The 23092-nt window shown below is 40.2% G+C and overlaps 2 protein-coding genes across 2 annotated transcripts; one reads left to right on the top strand and one right to left on the bottom strand.

The window, feature by feature from the left end:
• Nucleotides 1–6264: 6264 nt before the first annotated feature.
• On the bottom strand, nt 6265–11104 carry LOC100745767. The gene is made up of 4 exons (XM_033324854.1): nt 10707–11104; nt 10421–10614; nt 10100–10207; nt 6265–6615 (listed from the first exon to the last, which is right to left on the bottom strand). Exons 1-4 carry the CDS (start codon nt 10824–10826, stop codon nt 6480–6482), a joined length of 558 nt encoding a protein of 185 aa, XP_033180745.1. The 5' UTR covers nt 10827–11104; the 3' UTR covers nt 6265–6479.
• An 8169-nt stretch (nt 11105–19273) lies between these two features.
• On the top strand, nt 19274–22199 carry LOC112214112. The gene is made up of 4 exons (XM_024372570.2): nt 19274–19564; nt 20256–20442; nt 20857–21025; nt 21978–22199. The coding sequence occupies exons 1-4, from the start codon at nt 19442–19444 to the stop codon at nt 22129–22131; spliced, it is 633 nt and encodes a 210-aa protein (XP_024228338.1). The 5' UTR covers nt 19274–19441; the 3' UTR covers nt 22132–22199.
• The last annotated feature ends 893 nt before the right edge of the window (nt 22200–23092 follow it).

Below are 23092 nucleotides of genomic sequence, written 5' to 3'. Positions count from 1 at the left end.
ACGGTGTCCGACGGTGTCCAACGGTGTCCAACGGTGCCCCCGCGGGGGATTATTAGTCCAGTCTAGATCACCAAAACTATTTTGGATGATCAAGACCAGACTATATTCAAGTAGTTTTTAGCTTGATATCGTTTCTCGAATAATAATACTAATATTCAAAATAGTACTTGGTGTATTATTATTTGGAAAACGGTACCAATTGCCGGGACCCACCACGAGGAGGTAACTACGCTCGGGTCCCATTTACATAAAGAGTTTTTAAGCATTGGAAGCAGAGATGTAAAATTATTTTATAATAAAGAAGTGGCGTGTATTGAAATTTATTAATTAGAATAGCTGTAGTACGTGGATCCGCATAATCATACTTGAATATTGAACTTATCATCGTTTAAATGTTAGAAATTAATGGCTTAGATGTTGTAAATTAAGAGCTTAAATGTTATAAATTAATGACTTAAATGTTATAAATTAATAGCTTAAATGTTATAAATTAATGGCCTAATTGTTATAAATTAATAGTTTAAATGTTAGAAATTAATGGCGTAATTGTATAAAATAACAGTTCGTATATTGTAAATTAGTGGCTTAGATGTTGTAAATTAATAGGTTAAATGTTATAAATTAATAGCTTAAATGTTATAAATTAATGGCTTAAATATTATAAATTAATAGCTTAAATATTATAAATTAATAGCTTAAATATTATAAATTAATTACTCGAGTGTTGTAAATTAATGGTTTAGACCTTATAAATTGCTACTTGCAATGTTGTTATTTGATATTTTTTTTCTTATTTACCTTATATTTAAATTCTTCTTCGATGTTCACTCTCTATATCTTGACAAGGTGTCGAGATGTCAATCAAACGGTAACGATCTTTTGACATAGCAAAGGACGGTTTTTCCGTTATAACAAAATCAAATTGAACAATTTCTTAATTTTTATCGTAAATTGGCGTTTTTAACGATTTAATACGATATCTGTTTTTTTCTTTTTAATCGTTTCTACAAACTAAGACTAAATTCACACTTGGTATTTTGGTACTAGTTTTCGACTATTAGTTTGAACAAAAAGGAAAAAAAAGCCTAACGGCATTCGATGACGTTACTGTGAAATAAGTTAAGGTATTAAATAATCAGACAGATAAAATTCATATTAAGCGTTATATTATATTATCGATATTCGTTCATTTACTCGTGCTAATTAAAAAATAAAATGTTTTTTTCGTGAATAACACCTACATCTCTGTTTGAAATATTTAAAATTCTTACTTAATACTTACTTAAAAGCCAGGTTCTTTTTTAATTCCTCTCAAATTAAACGAGTAAATTTACTCGTTATAGCTGTAACATAAAATGGCTCTTTTTTCTTCAATAGCGCTTGCATCGATGTACGTGATACAGATATTAATTATGTAGCGAATAATATTCTTCGTTAGATCTATCAAAGGATTTATTAGGCTTGAAGAAGTATCAAATTCTATGAAAATCAACTAAATGATTTTATTCGATTAATATTCGACAATGTCTATCATATTTAGCAACCTTTTTCATAATAAATTTTGCTAGGATCAATTATTTTATAATAAATTGCAGATTATGCCACTGTATATTATAAGATATTTGCCTATAGTTCTTTTATTTTTCTAATTCATTGATTTCATTATTAGTCCCGTGGATTTTTCCCGTGAGTATTTGTTGTACGTACATCTCCATTATGCTCAGATTTTTAACATCGTCGGATAAATATCTTTTTCCTAAAATAGTTCGTACAACCGTAAACTCGTACTGTTTTAAAAATCTTTAGGTAATTAATCCTTACAGGAGTGAACTTGTCGGGAATTTCGTGGGTGTGAATTTTCGTAGAAAGGTATAAAATGATTCGATCTATTGTAGCTTGTCTTTTTTTTAATAAATGTTATTCCTGACAAATCACATGGCACGATTAATAACTACGATACACGTTCAGTATGGACTCCAGCTTGCTGCGATTAGGCCATTGAGAAATTAAACGAAAGACGGAGAAAGAGTAACGATCATTCTCGAATCTGGCGAATCTATATCTTCATCTCAAATTGACTAGTTTCTATTCTCATTCTAGGACGAGTATCGCAGAGAGGTTCGAAAAATGATTTTTCGTTGGAAAGTCAGATTTTATTCAATTTTAATTTCTCAAATCTCTACGGAAACCTTCGTTCTTTCAGAATTTTCTTCTTATTTTAACAGTACCAGCCATAATAGCGAGAACTCGTTTGAAACAGTTTATCGCTAGAAAGCAAACACATCGTTGAGCTTTCGCACGCTTAGACTTGATATGACAGATTCTAGCTTATTTTTTTGTATTAATAAGTTACAGCTGCTTGGATACATCTCTTTCTCAATCAAAGACATTTTAACAAAAGAACGATAACAGTTTGTACTTTAATGTCTCGATGAAAGAAATTTTATATTTTAACGTTTCAATATTTTAATGATGGTTGGTGGAAATGTGGTTGCTGCCAAGTGAAAAGAGAATTCGCGTTTCGCCTCGGGACTACTGATGGACTCGTCAGTAAGGCTATGCACGGTAGTCCCTGCCTTAGACGTCGAGGAGTCTCGCTAGGTGCGGTATTTCTATCGTGACACCGTATATTCGACCGCTAGCGAGACAGACAGACTCGTCGTCGTCGTAGTAGCCCTCTGGTGTTGGCGGTTGGTACCCGCGGATCGCGCGGGAGGTGTTACGACCGCGGTGATGCCTCGGTCTGTCGGCGTCCTGTTGGTACCGATCCGCCACAGAAATATAAATTTTATAACCTTGTTGATCGCAGCGTTATACCACCTCAACCACCCCCATTATCTCAACGGAAATCAGGGGATCGATTTATTCGCGGCGTCGATTATTATAATCGTAACGGGAATTTACGACTCCCGTTGACGTGTTTCCTCGCGATTGGTCGAAAATAAAAATTTTTAAATGTGAGATATCATTATCGTAATGGTTTCGCAAATAGGGCAAATAGTTCTATACAACATTATTTTTGTTTATATAGAAAATATTCAAAATTATCGATTAGTGTTGCAAAATTAGGAAATTAGATCGCGTAGGAGTATCATAGAAAACATTGGTTGAGATTATAAAGCGAAAAATAAGCGGCCCATAATCAGAACCGTCGAAAATTCAAACTGTCGCTTCTTGAATTGTCTTTTAGTTAGAAATTGGTCTTGAGTGGATTAAGAAAGCTCCCAGTTCTATTTGTCTCATATTACATCGCGAAATGAAATATATTAGGTTGTCCGAAAAGTGTCTTTCTTTTACAGACACGTCTTTTACAACGACGCATCTTTACACAAACACGAAACCTAATCTGTCGAATGTTGTAATCTTTATTTTGATAGAACGTAAGAAAGTAAGAACGATAGAACGTAAGAACGTTTTGATAGAACAAAATAACGTAAAACGAAAATGTTGTGCATCCATTATTTCCTTGTAGAACGAAAGAAACTTTTCGGACGACCTAATATATATTATTTTTATTTATATTATAGTACATATATATACATTAATGTTTGAAAGGAACACGAAAACCCTGTGTAAATTCGGTTTGGCGAGCTTTAATCGAGTCGTTGCCGAAGGAAGAAAGTTGGAAGCGTGTGACGCTGGTCGAAAAGCTCGAAAGTTAGCCGGAGTCTTAACAGTTCTTCCGCAGTTAGTTGTAAACGTTTGAATTTCCTAAGACCAGTCGGAAACTGTGTGGCTCTTTCGAGACCCGTTTCAAGATCTTCGATAGACTGTGGAACGATTTCGCGACAGTTCTCGCCAAGGAAACAGGGGTCGAGGTGAAAGTTTTGCTGGCTCGTAAATTCTACCAACGTCATGGAATCTTGCTCAGTGTCTGATCGCTATGTATAATGTACACCATAGGACAGTGGCGTGTAAAGGAAATCAATCGATTAACAGACCAATTTCGAAATTCATCAGCTGATCTAGCTCTTGAGCCGCTGTGAAGTTGTTGCATGCCAAACGAGCTGATTAATCGGCACCCAACTCGTGTACTTCGCACGCGTCGCGTTGACAACACCTCTAATAAATCTCCCTTAAAGAACACGGTATTATTCCAAATTTTTATTGAAAACGTGCGCGGCATAATGCTATTCCCTCGTCCTTGAACGAGCTTTCAATCCTTTTGTCTCCCCTGCTGTCTTTTTGTAATCAATTTTTCGATTGCCCAAACAGATGGATTGGTCCAAGTCGGTGTCACGTAGGAGACACAAGAAATCACGAAATTGACAGATCACCGGTGATCTCCTCGCGTCGCAGTTCGAACGTTTCACAAATGAGGTAAAGAATTGAACTTTAGATATATTTAGTAGTAAAATTTATTGTACGAATCCAACAGAGTGGCGGTTCAGAGTGTTAGAACCGAGAATGTCAAGAGCTGATTTTAGGAAGGTTCATATATTAGGTTGTCCGAAAAGTTTCTTTCGTTTTATAAAATGATAATAAATGGACAACAATTTCTGTTTTATATTACTTTATTGAATTAGGTACGATTCATTTCGTTATATTTCTATTGTTATATTCCTGCATAATTCAATAAACTAATATGAAACAAAAAACATTGTGCGTCTATTATTCTCTTATAAAACAAAAGAACACTCTCTACGTTGTTGTTTCGATGACCTGCGGGATGTTTGTTAGACCCTCTTGGTTTTTCTATCGCTAATTTATGGCTCTGTGACATCAGCGACGTATTTAATGCGACGCGTTCTGAGAATGGCTCATGGGCAAAATCTTGCGACAGAGATCGAGTCCATCGGTGTTAAGTTTCTAATCGAGCTACAAACACGCGTGGAAGCTTCGATAGCGTAATAACTAACAATAAGCCCGGAGAGGGAAACTCATTGACGCGATCAATGTCCCAGTTGGCTAGCATGGAATTCTCGGCGAATGGAAATTCCGATTTGCCAGATTACGAGACCTCTGATCCTGATTTTACCGGATGAAGTTACATCTATAGACTGTGAGTTCAACTGCTCTGGAACGTCGTTCTAATCCATACGCGATAAACAGAAGCAAATAAATCATTCGCCATGGTGCACTGATTAAACGTATCGACGATCGGCGTAATTTTACCCTTTCGAAATGAATTTGCAGTGATTTACGCGCGAGTATTGTTCAGACGATAAGAAATTAGGGAAATTAGCAACTAGTATGCGCGCGGTAAGATCGAAGCCGAGCGTTGGAACTCGTGTGCATGTATGCTTAAGCACTCTAGCCCTTAAATTCCTAATGAAACTTGGCGAAAGTTCTGTGGAAGTTGCCGTTGTAAAATATCCGGCTTTACTTCCGCCTGTGTCGAAATTCTCGCGGACTTCACACCCATAGCAGCTATAAAATTCAGCTGGTTTTACCAACTTCCGGCATAAAGCCTGTTGGCCTACGTATTGGGACTCCAACTTTTTTTCCTATGCTCCTTCATAAACTTTGCTCGATATTAGCTATAAGGATTTGCCCTCTACGTCTGCATAAAACTTGCAAATGCGGTTTAATTCGATGGAAAACCTTAGCAAATAATTCTCGACCACGTTATGGGAATAATGATGGTCGGTTTCCAAGCACGCCTCAGGCTTACGATCGTTGGGTAATTACGCGCACATGTATAAGTAGATTTTTCACCGAAGATAATTCGATGACACCGCGTCCTGTCTGTTTCATTCTCGCACCTTAGTCGGAGATGATAAATTGCCGCCATATATCCGTGATAGTGTTACCCGAGATACTTTTAGGGCTTCGTATTGTCACGACAATAACAGCGGCGTCCCTACGATAGTCATTTCTTTCGTCCGTTGTTTTCGGTTCTGCAGTTAAACGATCCTTCACATAGACAGACGAATTTCAGACGAAATCTCAGAAATGTACAATGTCGCGAATCATTAAGAATCTGTTTGACAGTCGTAGACGATTTCCGAGATTTACTTCTTCAATGCAAGTGTTCAAGAGTTTAGGATCGCTAATAACTTCGTCTGTTCGAACTGCATTTATCGAAACGAAATCGTAGACAAAGTTCGATTAACCAATTGAATTTGCCTATCTGAACACAAACGAAAAATAATTAGCGGGGAAACGGAAGAACTCGTATTTACTCGTATTTACCAATTACAGAAACTATTATATTTGTCCAAGTTCAGATAAATGCGGTTCTACTGTATCGAGTATCATCATGATTTACACTAAATCATCGGAGGCTGTAATGTTTATTAACGGGAGTATATGCGCATAGGATTACATTTATAAGAATATTCATTCTTACAGTATTCTCGCGAGCTTAAAATAAATTCTTTGTTGGAGGAAAGTAGCACGTAAAACGATCAATCCATTAAATTGTATGATATTCATAGTAATCGAAGCGCTGGAACGACACCGAGTACGAGCATAAAATCGAACTGTTTATCCGATCGAAGTGCAAGCGGCGTTGCATCGCAGTGGTTTTTCAGAGTTCAAACGAGGACTCCAATCAAGTCGAAGAGTCCCACGGGGCATTGCGGTCGGTACTTAGAGCAGCTTCCATTACGTCCAACCACTTCGGCTTGAAGAATATCCCGCGGTAGTGGCTCGTGTCGCGAGCTTGTTGGTCTGAAAAAACATCGACTGGTACATACATCTGCACGATAATAAGAAGCTTTTCCTTTTTTCTCTATGCCATGATACCTCGGCGCGATAACAAGGTCTAGCGTACCGTTGGTCGACTCGTTAACAGACGGCCATTAAATTGTTCAGGTATCATACGATTCTTTGCACGAGCCAATTTAAAGAGCCGGCCAACGACTGTTACCCGCGTTATCTCACGAAACTTTTCTCGGTCGTTCGAAACGAGGGTTGCAGAATAGAGAGAAAAAAAAAAGAAAAGAATTCAAATATTATGGTTTTGTTAGGACAGGTGATAGACGCGTTGTAAACTGAATTCGGTAACCAGGTCGACTAGAAACGTCTGAATCTACTTCCGATCTTATACCTTCAAATTATTCTTTTTTATTCTTTTGTATACCTTAAATTTATTCTTATATTAGATCGCCCGAAAAGTTTCTTTCGTTCTATAAGGAAATAATGGATGCACAACATTTTTCGTTTTATATTATTTTATCGAATTACGTATGATCCATTTTGTTCCATCAAGATAAAAATCACAACGTTCGACAGATTAGGTTTCATGTCTGTATAAAGATGCGTCGTTGTAAAAGACGTGTCTGTAGAAGAAAGACACTTTTCGGGCAACCTAATATCTTAAAATATTTTCCGAGATTTTCGAAAATCGAAATTACAAATCTCTGAGTCAGTCGATGAGTTGCGAGTCTTCCCGGAGTCGATAGTTTTTCTTAAAACGAGGATGACAAGACTGACAAGATGGTGAAAAAATTGGACAGGACTAACCGGAATTTCCAAGAGTCCCTCCCTTTTTCTTACTACCTGACCGTTTTCTTCTGCCAGCTAGGAGATGATTCCGCGAGCCGAGCAAACGAACACGACAATATGTCGTGCATATCTCGCGTGCTCGTAAAAAGTCAGGAACGGTCGGGCCGTTTTCATTGCGCTTTTATTTCGGCTGCTGTCCCCTCTTATTTCGAATCGGGATGACTGGAGGAAGAGGGAAAGCACGCGTTTAGCTGGCCTCGCTCTTCTTCCGTTTTATTGCTCCGTCCTGCCGGAGATACGAGGTGAAAAACAATATAATTTCGTTATCAGAGCGAGGAGAGTCGAAACGACCCGTTCGTGGTTCCTTCCAAGTGAACTCTTTTCTTTTCTCGAATTTATTGTAAAATACGCGCAATTCTTTCTTCCTTGATTTGTAAAGACAATAAATTGTAGTCGCTGTTTGAACGTTCCATGCAATCTGGGAGCATCGTCTCTTCTTTTGAATAGAAAGGAATATAGAAAATTGAAGTAACTGTTGTTCTTGATCCTACGAATCTTGAATCTGGAAAGTCCTTGTTTCGAAGAAATCGATACGTTTCTTGCAATTTCCTTCGCTTATTTTTCGAACGTCGATCAGTATCACTGATCGGAGCAATTTGTATACTCGCAGTTGTGTTTTTATTTGAAAGTGACGAGAACCGGGGCGAGTTTAATAACACCTCGTTCGCAGCTGGAAGGCAAACAAGCTGTCCCTATGATTCTTTCATGTCGCCTTAGCCAGTTCCATTTTCTCAAATTACCCGTGAGACCGTGTGAAAGGACTCTCAAGGAGGACAACGCTTCCACTAACGCGATAACAACTTCAACGGAAAAACGTAGTTCATTTGCAATTTTTATTCACCCCTGTGAACATCCTTCGCGGACTTTTCCATTCGCTGTTTGCGTTTTGCCTGGCAAACACTATCACCATATACATTTCGATTCCTTGTTTAGCATTAAAACTACCGGCGACTAAAATATAAAAGAAATCGACCGAACGAAAAAAGTTAGAATGGAAACATCTATGAAGAAACATAACGTAAACTTGACGTAAAGAACAAATAGAAAATTGCTAAGCCGAACTAGACTCAGACCGAAGTAAACAAAAACATTGATCGAATCAAACGAAGAGCAAATCGAAGAAATTGAAGCAAAGGAATGGAAAGGAATGTTATGAAAAATTATAACGCGAAGGAACAAGCAAAGGTTGAAGGGAAATTATCCAAAATATATCTTCGTACTACGAAAAACGACAAATTTATCATTTAGATCCCTCTGGTAGTAGCATTAATCGTCGCTGCGTCCTTTCGCTGAAGAAAAATCCAAAGACGTCAGAATGGAATTGGAAACTCAGAAACGTTCTACGTTTCAGACGAGTTTCTCAAGTTCCTCACGTAGAGCTCGAGAAACGCGCAAAATGGAATACATCGCCGACAATGTCGGGGACATTTTTCTGGAAGAAAGACGAGCATACAGAAACTCAAAAGCTTGTTGAATATGGTGCAGCTAATTCGAAAGCTTCAATACCCGTGTCAATATTGACCCAGTTTTCACGAAATCTGTCTGAAACAGCTGTTCTCTCTTTTTTAACTAACCGCATAGCGATTCGATTTTGTTTGAAGAACGAATCACGTATCGATTATAATCTTGAAAATTGAACGAGGCGAAATCGTCGGAGATGAAATAACGACGAGGACGAGGCATACATTTGGTACAGCGTTTTCCTGGTTCCGAGCCAGTCCATTTTCTCGACTCGGTGGGTAGAGGTAAACCGCGTAGAATTTTCACGACGGCGAGGATATCGTCGGTGGCCGAGGACGACGACAATGCGGCGTCACGGCCGCCTGCGGGCCGTCTTTTTTATTCATACGTCCCTGGCTCGACAGTTTATCCGCCCACGAGCCGACATGCATCAGCCACGTAACACACACGGGAAAATGCATGGGTAGCCAGCGTGTGCGACGTGCACGCGTACAGAAGAAGAAGCTGGCATGCCGTCGAGAAGCGAGAAAGCTAAACCAAATTTGCTTTCCTACACGGTTTGTGTATCTACTCCAATTTGCGCCGCCTTGGACTGGCCGAAAAAAGGCCTGGCTCTTTTTTTCGCAGCGCGAAACGAGGTCGCGCCGACGAAATTTCCAGCTGGATCCTTTAGCGCATTATACTCTGCGCGAACAATGGCCCCTGCCAGTACCAAGTTCCATCTTTTCTCTGAAAACGTGGATGGCGATCTTTTCGATCTCTGGCGGTCGGATTCGCGGCTTGAAAATGATGTACGCGCCGTTTTTTGAGAGCTGGAATTTTCCGTAATTTCGAACGTCGGGTTAATTGAACTTTGCAAAGCGGCACAAGGTTCTCTTGCTAATTCCGTTCCGTTTCGACTTTGAAGGGGTTGTCTCTCGTGAAAATTGCTAATGTCTATCTACTTATTAAGTTAATTGTTCACCTGCGTTAAACTTTGTCATCGAGGCAGAATGGAATTAGAAAGAGACAACGAAGATGAAATTTGCAAGTAGGAAAATTACCTTAACCGAATTAACGGCGAGCTTAAAGGAATCTACAGGCAGGTTGAAGGACAGATTAGGAAGGACGAATGGAAGCAATTCGACTGGATGATTATGAGAGACGAGGGCTGCTGTGTGACGTAAAAGCTAACGGAGGAACTTACGTGAAGATCACGTGCAGAATGTCACCAATGAGTCCGTTATGTCTCAGGTAGTGCTCCGAAGTTTCGCAAATGGCCCTCAGCAGGCATTCGTGACCCTGATATCCGTAGCTGTGCAGAAAGTCAGCAGAGCAAAGTGAAAAATAAAATAAGACCGTCCGTGGCTGACCTACTACGACTTCTGGGTCAGCATCCGCGTGCACCTATATTTTTCTCTACTCTGCTCTACATTTTTATCTTTTACTTTCCGAACTACGAAATACTCTACAGCAGAGTCTGTAGACGAATACAATAACCTCCCAGTGTAATTAATTTCGAACTCACTTGACGAACTTATTCTTTACAGCTTGATAAAGCGTAGCTCTGTCCAAGCTTCTCTTCCTTCTTCGTTCGCCGGTATACAGCCAGAGTTTCTCATCGCTGGCGTTCGTTGGCAGGCTGTAAGTCGCCTCGAAGAAATCGGCTAAGGAAATCGATTTGTATGGCTCCTCCAGCGGTATCGCTAGCGCGACGAACAGCTTCAAGAAGAACACGTTTATCACTTTTAACTCGATTCTTCCTTCGCGCGAATCGATAATTTCTTATTGTCCACTGCTACTCTGACACTCACACCTGCGGTACTTTCTTCCGGGAACGTGAAGGACCGGATGGGTCGATGAAGTATCTCCGCCAGCTCCGAATTTTGGAGTCTCGAACCAGTCGGATGGAATATCACCAGCAGATTGAGCATCAAGGGGCTGTAAAAGAAGACTTTGCTTCAGATTGGTAAACCGTGCACGTTGCTCGTAAAACAATTTTCACGATATATCAAAGTGGCTGCGGGATACGACAGATAGAGATCGAAAGAAGTACGGAAAACTTTCTCGACCGATTTTTAACGTCCCTACGTTGTACCGCGGCTATCGCGAATCGCACGAGACCTGATTAACATTACAAATGAACAGGCGCTGAACGAAATTGAAGCTCCTTTCGTCGGCCGGATGAAAATTCAACGGGCGAAGTCGGAAGACGGTGAAGATCGTTTAATTCTCTTTAAGAAGTTCTAACGCGCGAACTCGCTTGGATGGATCCGTTAACGAACGATAATCGGTTTAATTATTGAACGTACAGAAGTTCTTGCCGATGGGTCGACATTTCCGAGGACACTTAACCGTAGGCTCGCAGAGAAGACGCAAGTCTGACGTTCTGCAACTTCCTCTCGGTTCATTTTCTCCGCACAAACCGGTTCCTTCGTTAACGATATTCGTGATTATTAACGATAATTACATGCGAACTCACGAAGATGGAACTGCTGGACGAATGTAGAAGGAGAAACAGAAGTTTGATCTGTAATAATCGATATTTCGAATAAACTGTCATTGAATCGTATAGACTCAAGAACGTCGTTGTGCTTAAAGCTTCATTAGCATCAGTTTCCACTAAATTTCACGATGGAATTTCGTTCTTGTCGACTCATCGCCAGCGATATTTTCCACTGTTGTTCCGGTGTCAAGCTTTCCAAAGTTAGCCAAAAGTTTTTACGCGTTGCCGGCCACATTAGCGGACGGTGGCACGGTTTTCAAATGCGATTACAATTCTCCACCTCAGATATCGTGGCGGCCTGGGGTGGCGGTGATTAAAAAACTTCACCGATTTTAGCGTTGGCGTGGCTGGTGAAAAAAGCAAGAGACGAGAGGGTTACGCCGGCTGGAAATGCTGCTGTGCTTTAACCATGCATACGTAAATGAGCCCACTTTACTGGGACTATTTCCTGTTTTTAATTCTTCTGCTCGTTTACATCAATACACACGCATCACACCGGCAACGAGCCGTTCTCCACCTAAGTCCGTTTAACCGTCAGAATGCGATAATAAATACGCGACAAATGTCTTTTTTTATTATTTATATTGAGATATGTATAATTTTCTGTGCTAGACTAGATTAGCCGCGTGGCAGTGACACACGTATGTGAATACGAGTACATGGAAGTATGTGTGTGCACAGCATCTCGAAAAACAGATGAATGTAACTGTTCCGTTGGTAATGTGGTATAGAAGATGGTGAGACAAAGAGAGTGTTGAGACGCGTGCAAATGTATATCGATGAAGATCCTGCAAATCGTTTATTAAATAAATCTAAAACTATTTTAATCTAAATTCTAAGTGTAATCTTAGTATTCCTTTACTTTTATTTCAGCGATTAAGATCCACAATTTTCAACAATTTAATTTGTACTTTACAATTTGTCCAGCTGGACATTTGGTAAATTTTTCTAACTTAATTGCTAAATAACATGTGGATAGCTACCCCCCGCGGGATACCATCTTCGAGTTTGACTATTTTATTTCTTTAGTGAGATCAGTGGGGTGTTTTCTTTTTAATCTTCTTTCTATGAGAGTTTTGCTCGATTCAGCAGCCAGCTGGTTTGGATGTGTTGTCGATTTCTTCTTTGACCGTTGGTATTTTTAAGTCTTTGCGTATATCCTCGTTTCTGACATACCGTGGGGCATTTACTATTGTTCTCAGTATCTTCGATTGTAGCGACTCTAGTTTATTTATGTGGTTCATTGCTGCTGTCTCCCATAATGGTATTCCGTACGTCCAGATTGGTTTTATTATCGTTTTGCAGATTTTTAGTTTATTTTCTATGCTGAGTTTAGAGTTTCGACTAGTTAACCAGTACATCTGTCTTCTTTTTATCCGTATTTTGTCTACAATTGATTTAGTATGTTGTTTCCATGTAAGTTGTGTGTCTAAGTGAGCGACAAACGCGAATGCGTCTCAAAGGAAAGGCACTGGCGAGTTTAATCACAAACGAGGACGTCGAACGAAAGAGGGTGAAAAATACGTTCGACGCAGCGTTTGTATGTGACCGATGAAAAAAGTCAAATAACTCCCGACTTGATTAAAACTATAGGGTCAATCAAGTTCTTTCGTTTATTTATCTATTTACTTCGCCTTTATTCATCGCGAGATATGCATACGGTGATTTGAACGAACGAAGTTAGAATATTTGCAAACTTACAAAAGTAGACGCAATAGTGATGCTCGGTATATTGCTAACTAATATATATATAATAGTAAAAATTATAGTGTAATAACACCATCGCTCAAAAGAACGTGGACACTTGCTTGCTTTCGGCAGAATATAATTTAATCAGGAAATTACGAAGAGAAAGGTGCGCAGGGTGATTTTCCTCTTCATCAAGGCTGTCGTAGAATATTAAGATACGATGAAAAGTATTATACTTTCAAAAGTTAATATGGAATGAAATAGTTGGCGTTTATAAGCGTCGAACGTTATGTTTTATTTCAAGTTACAACATCATGTTAAATTACAGAACTGTAGAGTTATTTGTGTATTTCCAATATATTGAGTTGGCAACTAAGTGATTGCCGATATATATGGCTGAATTTTCGTTGAAAATGCACGGAACGACGCAACGCATCAATATACACAATTACTCGTTTTGTACAATGTACTGTGCGTTTATTCCGAAAGCACTTGCAGTCGCTAAGGTTCTGAAAGTTAGACTCGAAGAAATTCTACAAAGTTCATAATTATTAATTTAGTGTCGTACGTAGTATCCTCCGCCACGGTTCCAAGTTTGAATATCTCGCGATTGTTAGGGACGAAAAAACGGAGGCGCCTGAATATCTCTCCTGCCACCTTGCGACCCTTTTGTATTTCCTTCTCGTTGTTTTGCTCCAGAAACGTTTATTCCTCGTGCATCGACCGCTCGTGCATGACATATAGCGACACTTTTCCGTTTTCACAAACAGGTCAGAGACGATTGTTTCTCCTCAGGACGAAGTGCCTATTCACTGCAGATGCGTCTGTTACCTTTTTACGGGGACAGAGCGCCGCCGTGTCGATTTTCTTCTTTTTTCCACCACCGACTACCATCGTTCAGTAAACTGTTTCACCATTTCCGTTCTATCTACTATACGCCGCAGTAGCCATTCAACGTTGCTGCAAACTTCCCTTTATAGATCCTGTCACGTGTTTCTTGAAATTAATAATAAGTTCACTACCGAGACAAATCGACGAGATTTCCTGTTCGTAATAGGCCACGATTAAAGTCGGATTCCTTCGAGTATGGTCCTTGAAACGAATGGCACGACTGCCGAAAAGATTTGCCATTTCCTTGGCGTCTTGAGACGCAACTCGAGGAATACGAAATTTAGATTGGATCGTGGAAAAACCATGTCCTGAAAATCGGTAGAAACACGAGGCTCGGAGATCTCGCCTTTACCCCTTTACTTTTTAAATCCCACGTCATTCCGTAGACCATTCTGTTAGCACCGCGAACATATGAATAATGGATCGCCATAGCAGTAAAAATAATCGGTTTCCAATTTGTAAGTACAATTATAAGTTGTAATTTCCGAATGGAATTTGCATCGGTTCCTGTGCAAAAATTGTTCGCTCTTCTTTTCAGCGTTCTTCTTCTCGCTCAGTTTTTATCCTAGCCATTTTTGATTTCATTTTATCGATATTTATTGAATTCCGTGAAGCATTATTCGTTACGCTTTTCACATTTTTCTCGCCATCTCTTTCGTTGGTTTGGAGAGAAAACTCAGGTTTGAATTCCGATAGAAAATATCGAACGTCTAAACGAGTGTGAAGCTATTATTTGCTAATTCGATGCACGATAATCGAAGCTATTTTATAAATTTCATGGCAGCTCGTCGAGCGCCTCGCATCATTCAGCGAGTTTTAAAGATGCCAGATATCCAAACGAGCGATAAAATTCGATTTACATAATCCATGTAAAAAGCTTCCATGAATTAATATCCTCTTTTTCTCTTCTTCTGCCGAGAATAATTGAATTCGATGCTTCTTGCGTGTCGATGAATTTCAACGGCGATTTATTAGATCATCGTATCGCCGGGACACTAAACGTGAGAAATTTCTACACCTCCAACGTATTAATATTATTTGTCATGTGTCTTGGATATGCATATTTGATATATCATTGGCGAAGAATTTTCGATAGAAAGCCCTTCGTTTCGCAGAAAAATGCAGCCGTTTCATGGAATATTCTGCGGAAGGGTTCGCAAAGGATGATTTCACAAAATTTCAATCCGTTTCTTTCGTTGCTCCATCGATTGTTCTTCTATCGGTTCCCAGATTTTTATCCGACGAGAACAGATAGCCGCAAATCGTACGATCACCGTGAAAATTTCATTTTATTCGTTCGATTTGGAGAAAATGAAGGAAGATGAAAGAAATAAAGAAAAAGGAACGCTTTAAAGTAGCGAATGTGACTGAGAAAAATTTTCGGCGAATCCAACGGGACTGTGTTTCGCGTCCGGGCAGCTCGTTAGATTTTCGTCGGGTATTCGCCCGCTACGAAGTTCCGACGGTCTGTAATTTCCTCTGAGCGTCGACTATTCTAATTTTAATGATAGAGATGTAACGTGCCCTCGGCCGGCTCTCAGAGACCGCGGGAAATCTGTTCAAAAGCGCGTCGAAATTACGATTCGCACACACGTTTTAAACAGATATTCACAATAAACCAACTGCGTGGCCCTGTCCTGACCGATCCCTCCTCATCTCGGATAATAAACGAATAGCTGAAAATTCGCCGTTGTTGAGCAGCTTCGATACGCGAAATTCTGAATGGTCGAATTAAAACTACTTCGCTTCTGATGGTTGTTATTCGAACGTTCAAGTGAATTCATTACCCTGTTTGGTAATTATTAAAGCTACATTTTCTCGGCGAGTGAAGATAACGGAAGCCATGATAATCGCATTAGCATATGCGTATTTCGAAAAAGGATTTCGGTATATGAAAACTTGGAATCAATGATCCAGTTTGATCGAAGATTACAAGAATATTCTAGAAATATAGGTCGATGGAACGAGTAACAGAGGCCAATGAAAGAACGTTCTATCGTCTAATTAACATAGTTCCTACTAATTTTTAATTATAATATAGGAATTTGAAAGATATGCCTCATCCGTCACTTGTGCATCTAGACTTTCTTCATCGTCTCGATGTCGAGTATCAATTCTACAAGCAGTGCTCGATATTTATTAAGAAATATCAATTACGAAATAAATAATATTTTTTAAAGGCTCTATGATGCAAGTTGCCTCTACCTTGCATTGTTTCTACATGTAACTTCTGTATGATCTGTATAATCTTGGAACTATTGACTACCACCTAATGACAAAATCCGCAATCGCTTAGTTGCCAACACAATATTACAGGGGCAGAAATAACCGGATAGCTTTGGAACATTGTACAGGCAGTTCCTTTCGTACAATTACGATGATTAACATCAAGCACTTAGACCTGTTACATATACTTAAGAATCTGGACTATAATTGAGATAAGTCAGTATACAGCATACGATAACTATTCGAGCGTTTTCAAGTAACGATTACGGTATCTCGACATAATAGCGAGTTGCGCAAATTTATCGTTTCAATTCTAGCGGTTTAAGTTCGTTCATGGATCGGTGGAACAAGGAATTTCGCACCTACATCGTTACCGAATTCAACGGAGAATAACTATTTCCTGAGACAGAGAAGAAACGAGGAATCAGTAGATGAAGTGTGTCGCTATTTTTCCGGCTTCCTACCCAGATGCGAATAAATTGTCGCCGAAATAAACCAGCCTCGCAGACGTGAAAGCATTCATTGGCCTGTGGGAAGACGAATGAACCGCAGTTACCGGTCGATGAAATATGTTCAACCCCTTGAAAACGATTTCTCGATGTTTTCATCCATCGATGGAAACGAAATTCGATAATTCCATCCAGCAACGTGGTCCGATTCCCAAACAAGCAGTTTTCATCTTTCTTATAGCAAATGATTGCTGTCAGATATTCGCACACGGCCTTCGTAACAAGTAGAACGAGCCATCGGGCCATCTGATCCGCAAAATCCGATTCTTTCTTCCTAGCACGTATTTCCTCTTTGCCCTCGCAGCTCTCGCTGCTATCAGCCGATATTTGCAAGCCGCTCGGAATCAGGCGGCCTCCTATTCAAAGAGGAAATAAGCGTCGAGGAGAGAGAGAGAGAGAGAGAGAGAGGGAGAGAGAGAGGGAGAGAGAGAGGGAGAGAGAGAGGGAGAGAGAGAGGGAGAGAGAGAGGGAGAGAGAGAGGGAGAGAGAGAGGGAGAGAGAGAGGGAGAGAGAGAGGGAGAGAGAGAGGGAGAGAGAGAGGGAGAGAGAGAGGGAGAGAGAGAGGGAGAGAGAGAGGGAGAGAGAGAGGGAGAGAGAGAGGGAGAGAGAGAGGGAGAGAGAGAGGGAGAGAGAGAGGGAGAGAGAGAGGGAGAGAGAGAGGGAGAGAGAGAGGGAGAGAGAGAGGGAGAGAGAGAGGGAGAGAGAGAGGGAGAGAGAGAGGGAGAGAGAGAGGGAGAGAGAGAGGGAGAGAGAGAGGGAGAGAGAGAGGGAGAGAGAGAGGGAGAGAGAGAGGGAGAGAGAGAGGGAGAGAGAGAGGGAGAGAGAGAGGGAGAGAGAGAGAGAGAGAGAGCCTGTAAAAGAGAAAGAGGAGTCGATCTCTTTTCTTCTATTCTCTTATAATATAATCACTCACATTCTCGTATAATCACTTTTCATAGCCGCGTTTTTCTCCACTCATTAGCCAGCTAGTTTTCATGCACCGAGGCCACCGTTTATATTCGCGGCAATTCTCAGCGGCTGGTACGAATCAATCCCCAGGGTGCTTTGCTTCGAGGAGGATATATTCTTCTCGCTGGCGTCTCTACGGCCCGTTGTTAAGAAGATTTATCGTCGCGCTGGAGAGTCCGGCGTGCACGAGACCGCCCATAATACGAAAATAATGCAAATGTCGTGTGAACGTGACGATACAATTGTGGCAAGATGGCCGAAAGGGGATATTCGCGAGTTAATGCGAATCGAAGATAACCCTGGATTTCCGCGCATTTAAATCCACTTAAACCAGGCTTTCGTATCTTATCTTAACGATCTTCGGCAAGAAATAACGTTTGAATTCGTTTCGCTCGATCATTAATAACGCTCCATTGCAGTTTTCCGATCGACCAGTAGCTCGTACGGTTTTCTTATGGTACGCGATGAATATCATTTAATCTGTCGTATCTGGAAGGGTTTGCACGTGCGTGCTGACTAACGTTTCGTTCGAACAACCACTTTTGAAGATGGAAAAGGAAAAGTAGATTACATTGTTAACGCGTTATATATCATTTAATTCGGTTTGATGGAAATAGTCGAGGTTTAACAATAGAAAATTCGAATTTGAAATTTACACAGAATAATAAAACTTGCTGTACTTGTATGTAGCGAGAAATTAGTATACAGTATGATCAGTGATCTGAAACATATAATTAGTGGGAAAGATCATCTCACTGAATATTATGACATATTTAACCCAAGTCCAACAATGTGTCAACCTAACGTTTTATTTGCAATTTTTTTCGATCGATCTACACAACTGACTTTTATTTTCTTGACATTACGAGTATAAGAAGGAATTTGAAGGATTTGTTTAATACTTTTTCAGTCATTTCTTCTTACATATTCTGATATACTGTCCTAAAAAATACATTTACAAAAATACTTTGAACTCGATAAGACAATACATAAATTACGTTTTCCAATATGATCCTATTTACACAACTCTCATTATTTCGTTATTTTATTGTTTAATGCGTCAATATAATAAAGAATTGACTGTTCAAAATCTTTGGTATTCTCTTCGAAGTGCATAATCGCAATAAATATTTTCTAACTTCTATACATGTATATGTATTTTCAAATTGGTTTATATATTTACACGATATATTTACGATACTCGCGTTTCATTACGATACTAATGAAATTTCAAAACGTTTTGTACATGTGCTACATATTGGTTTGGCAACTAAGTGATTTCGGATTTAGTCATTAACACATAATGCCAACCCAGTACATTTTCCGTAAATCCACTAGTCCTTCTTCAACCATCTTCTCGATGCAAATAATTAGACACACGTGCAGGTCCTCCCAAACTTCCGATCTCCACAGATAAAACGAACGCCATCGCACACTGTAATTCTTCTTCAGTCCATTAACGACGTTGCATTCGCGTCAATCGCAGTTACACTCCGAAGATTCGGAATCCAGCGAACATGAGAGTCGTGAATCCATCGATGGAAATTGATGGTCGCATTAATTTCACTAGGAGCAATGTGCAACCGGCGCAGTTTCAGTTTCAAGCTGTCCATTCAGTTGACTGCGGTCGCTTACCACGATCGAGGCCGGTTCATTATTTGCCTAACTCGCGATAACGAACTAATTGTACCTATTAACGAGCTCTCGCCACCTGCCTCTTCGATTATACACCTCTCAAAAGTTCCACGGACATTCACTACGATCTTCTCGAACGGTCACCATGCGGTGTTTCTTGCTCATCTCGCTTCTGTCTACGTGTTACCATTCTGGATTGAGTTTCGTACGAGATAAAAGATATTTAGTGTTCCCGCCGCCGAGCAACGTAGCGCCAACCAAAGTGCAGGTAATATATCATTAGATATATATATATAGTTGTATCGATATTGGAATCGTCACTGCAGTCAAACCTATACGTTTAATTGCACTTGCGATTCTAATTGGATATCGATTGCTAATTGTTTAAGCGATACACATAGGGCGTGTGGAACAGTGAAAGTGTGGCCGGTGGAGGGAGAGAATATGGAGACAGAGTCTCGTACGTTTCTAAAGACACAACGGTGTCCCTCTTGTGACAGCTCGATAGACGCTTCATACAGGCAATCGCGATACAATTATCTGTAATTGCACGGTGCACATCACGATCGGTGGCGATTCAATCGCGGAATTGGATATTCGATCGACGATCGTAACTGCATGGGAATTGCAATGGCTGGAACACGCGGAACACGTGGGCTCAGAAATGGCAGAAAACATCGACGTTCTAGCTATGGACAGGATTTCGCAGAAATTAACGTCGAGAGAGAACGATCGTGAGCGAGTAATTTCGGCGAGCGCACCGTCAAAAATACCGCAACTGTACGGACAAACTGGCGCGGGCTCGAAATTCGTGTAATATTTCTCCCATCTAATTTCGTTGCCTGGAATGTCACGAGCTAGCTAACTAGGCGAACGAGAACGGGCCTGCCAATTGAGATTCGATTGGCGGTTATTATAAACGATCGATGACACCTTCGTGTATTTGAAAATCGTTCCAGTTAATCCTCGGCCTCGGTTTACCCATGGAAGTCGACGTCAGCATGATTATCGGATATGTGATGAAATTTAATTACGTGCTGCCCTATAACGCCTCCTACTTGACGGATTCATACGTTCGCTATGACAGATCGATCAGCCCCGGTGTCGAGGTCGACGGCAATGACGCTCCAACGTCGGATCACCAAGGTACACGCACCTCACATCTTTCCGCTTCCATGCGCTTCCGGCATTTTTTCATCGGCCATGCACCAGCTTCTTTCATCGTCTAATCCTCTTTGCAATCTCGATTTCTCTCTTTCGAGTGTTAAACGCAGATAAGATTGTCGGAGATCTTGTTAAAGGAAAAATGTCAAAGAACCACGCTTATGTTAATAATTAAACTCACCCGTAGAGTAATACCACTGCTAACGATAAGGTGAACACGCTTTTCTCTCATTTTCATCAGAAGCTTTGGCGCTCGCGTCTGAATCTTTAATTTGTCCTTCGTCCTTTAGATTCGTGCGTTTATACTCCAATGCGATGCCCTTTCTCATCGACTCCATTAATACTCCATTATTTCTTCTGTTGTTCCCGTGTTCAATGAATAATTTCTGCCGTTAGGAGTGGCACGTGTCATTAACAGATGGGAAATTTACGAAATCCTGGAATCGGTTCTCGGCGATTCGCGATCGGGCAAAGCTTGCCTTTTAAGGGCGATCTGCGAGGCCTCAGCGGCGCCTTTCAACCGAGTTCACGGTCTCAGCTCTCAGCTCGTTCATCTTCTGCTCACGTGAGTATCGATTCCAAAAGGACGATGGAACGGGGAACGTATCGTGGTTGATTGTGTTCTCGCAGTGGAACTGCCTTCGTGGATTATCTCATATCTCCTGTACTTCGTTGGACATTAATTTACACCAGAAATGATCTACGTTGTGCCACTTGCATAGTGTTAAGACGTAGATCGATGTGAAAATCGAGGTCTAACTTATTTGTGTAAGATACGATTGTAATTTATTATCAAGTTAGCGTGTCGGTTAGACGTGAGTCGATAAAGCCTGAGAAACCGCAAAACTTAATTTTCCATATTCTTAACTATCAATCCCTGTTCAAAGATATTGATCATTTTCATCACATTTTATCGCTACTTCTGTATCAAACGAAATACGGTAGGTCGTCGATTAACTGGCTTAATTGGAAGCCAGACAGCCTTGATAAATCGAGATTCAATTGATAATCGAGACCCCAGGGAAATAGCTAAAACTTTCGCAAGATATATTGCCTTTTATAATCGTACTTAAATATATATTTACTTAAAGCTTATTTATTTTGTTCGGTTTTCATTACGCCAACTTTTGACGAATATTATTTTTATACAAACGTATAAATGAAATAAATGTATAAAATAAACGCGACAGTTTCATATGGAAACGTTGCGAACGATCTAACAAAATTTCTGTGAAAAGCATTTAATCAAGTTTGGAAAACACGCGTTAATAATCATCATACAATGGAATATTCGTTGTTCGTAAAAGTTAAGAGTGGTGTAACTTTAAAATCAAACGATGAAGGCTAATGGCCAACTTCGCTTTCGATGAAAATCGTGGCCATGAATTGCTTCCACTGTTTGTGAGAGCAACGTCCCGGAGGGTGCGTTAGGGCTCCTCGAACTTCCCATTACTTGGCCATTATCAACCTGAATCTAAATGCCTCATGGCGATCGGTTAATTTTGTTCGCGTTTCAGGCCGTCGACCACCTCGGAGCCTTTCAGGACTGACTTTGATCGAGTGTATCACGCTGCTGAAATTATGGGCCGACAAGGAGTCAGTCCTTGCGATAATTTATTCGCGGAATGTACGGAGAGCCCTCTGGATTACTTTACAGAGGTTTACGAATGATCGTTTGCCTAACATCGCCTGCAATATGTTGACTTATTTGATAGAAGAATAAACTTGACACCGCTTCACCTAGCCTTTATTCTCTAAGATTGATCATCAACGAGATCGCGTCTCGTGCTGCAATTTTTTCTGCACACAGCAAAGTACGCGAACTAAGCGCCGATAAGAGGCAGAATATACGTTGGCTGAGCAAAAACGACGTCCCCGAAACCTCGTCAGATTATTTCAAATGACTTGAAACCTCTTTATTTATTGAAATATTCTGCCAAATTTCTAGTCTCTCCTCCGTTAATTGAGTTTTACTTGACTTTGCGCAATTTAGAACAATTTATTAATCCATATTATATATTTTACTTAATCCGAATTTGAACCTTCAAGCTTCTGACAAAATCGAGGTGATTTTAACTATCGTTTAATTTAAAAGATTGCAGCAGTTGCCGAGTTATGTGACGTTATTTCTAATTTATGAAATGTATCATTCTTATCATGATTCATAATTAAAATCCACGTCATAATTTTAATAAAAGGTACACGTACCACTACTAATCCCTTCGTTTCCCACTAAATATCTACTCGAAATCAGGTAAGTTCAACTAAAAGGATTTGAAAAAAACTAGACAACGTTAAAGTCTCCGCTATATTATGGTCCTAGTTGATCCTTTCCATCTTTTTATCTAACGATAAGATACAGATCTCACGTTACTATCGACCCATCGGAGTTGAAAATATCTTATAAATTGCTCAGAAACTCGCCTTTTACTCGGTCAATCTACAACTACGCATCTGAATCTATCGTTGAAGAAGCAAACAGTTTGCTGGAAAAAGCATCGGACGAAAGTGGCGCGGGAGGGTTGCGACTGAAACGAAACACTATATCGAAAGGCGGCGATAATTTATGTGGGCCGATGTCGTGCGATATTAGAAATATCAAGGGAAGAAAAGGACGCGCGAATGGCGGAGC

The sequence above is a fragment of the Bombus impatiens genome, unplaced genomic scaffold (assembly GCF_000188095.3).
Source record: "Bombus impatiens unplaced genomic scaffold, BIMP_2.2 scf_0080, whole genome shotgun sequence".
NCBI lineage: Eukaryota > Metazoa > Arthropoda > Insecta > Hymenoptera > Apidae > Bombus > Bombus impatiens.
This window is presented reverse-complemented; position numbering and strand designations above follow the sequence as displayed.

Excerpts from the sequence above, each read along its gene's own strand:
- LOC100745767 (XM_033324854.1), bottom strand. The coding sequence starts at position 10,826 with ATGCTCAATCTGCTGGTGATATTCCATCCGACTGGTTCGAGACTCCAA. Across the intron at positions 10,615-10,706 it reads CGGAAGAAAGTACCGCAGGT|CTGTTCGTCGCGCTAGCGAT; the intron begins GTGAGTGTCAGA and ends TTCTTCTTGAAG. Across the intron at positions 10,208-10,420 it reads GTAAAGAATAAGTTCGTCAA|CTACGGATATCAGGGTCACG; the intron begins GTGAGTTCGAAA and ends CTTTCTGCACAG.
- LOC112214112 (XM_024372570.2), top strand. The coding sequence starts at position 19,442 with ATGCGGTGTTTCTTGCTCATCTCGCTTCTGTCTACGTGTTACCATTCT. Across the intron at positions 19,565-20,255 it reads TAGCGCCAACCAAAGTGCAG|TTAATCCTCGGCCTCGGTTT; the intron begins GTAATATATCAT and ends AAATCGTTCCAG. Across the intron at positions 20,443-20,856 it reads TCCAACGTCGGATCACCAAG|GAGTGGCACGTGTCATTAAC; the intron begins GTACACGCACCT and ends TTCTGCCGTTAG.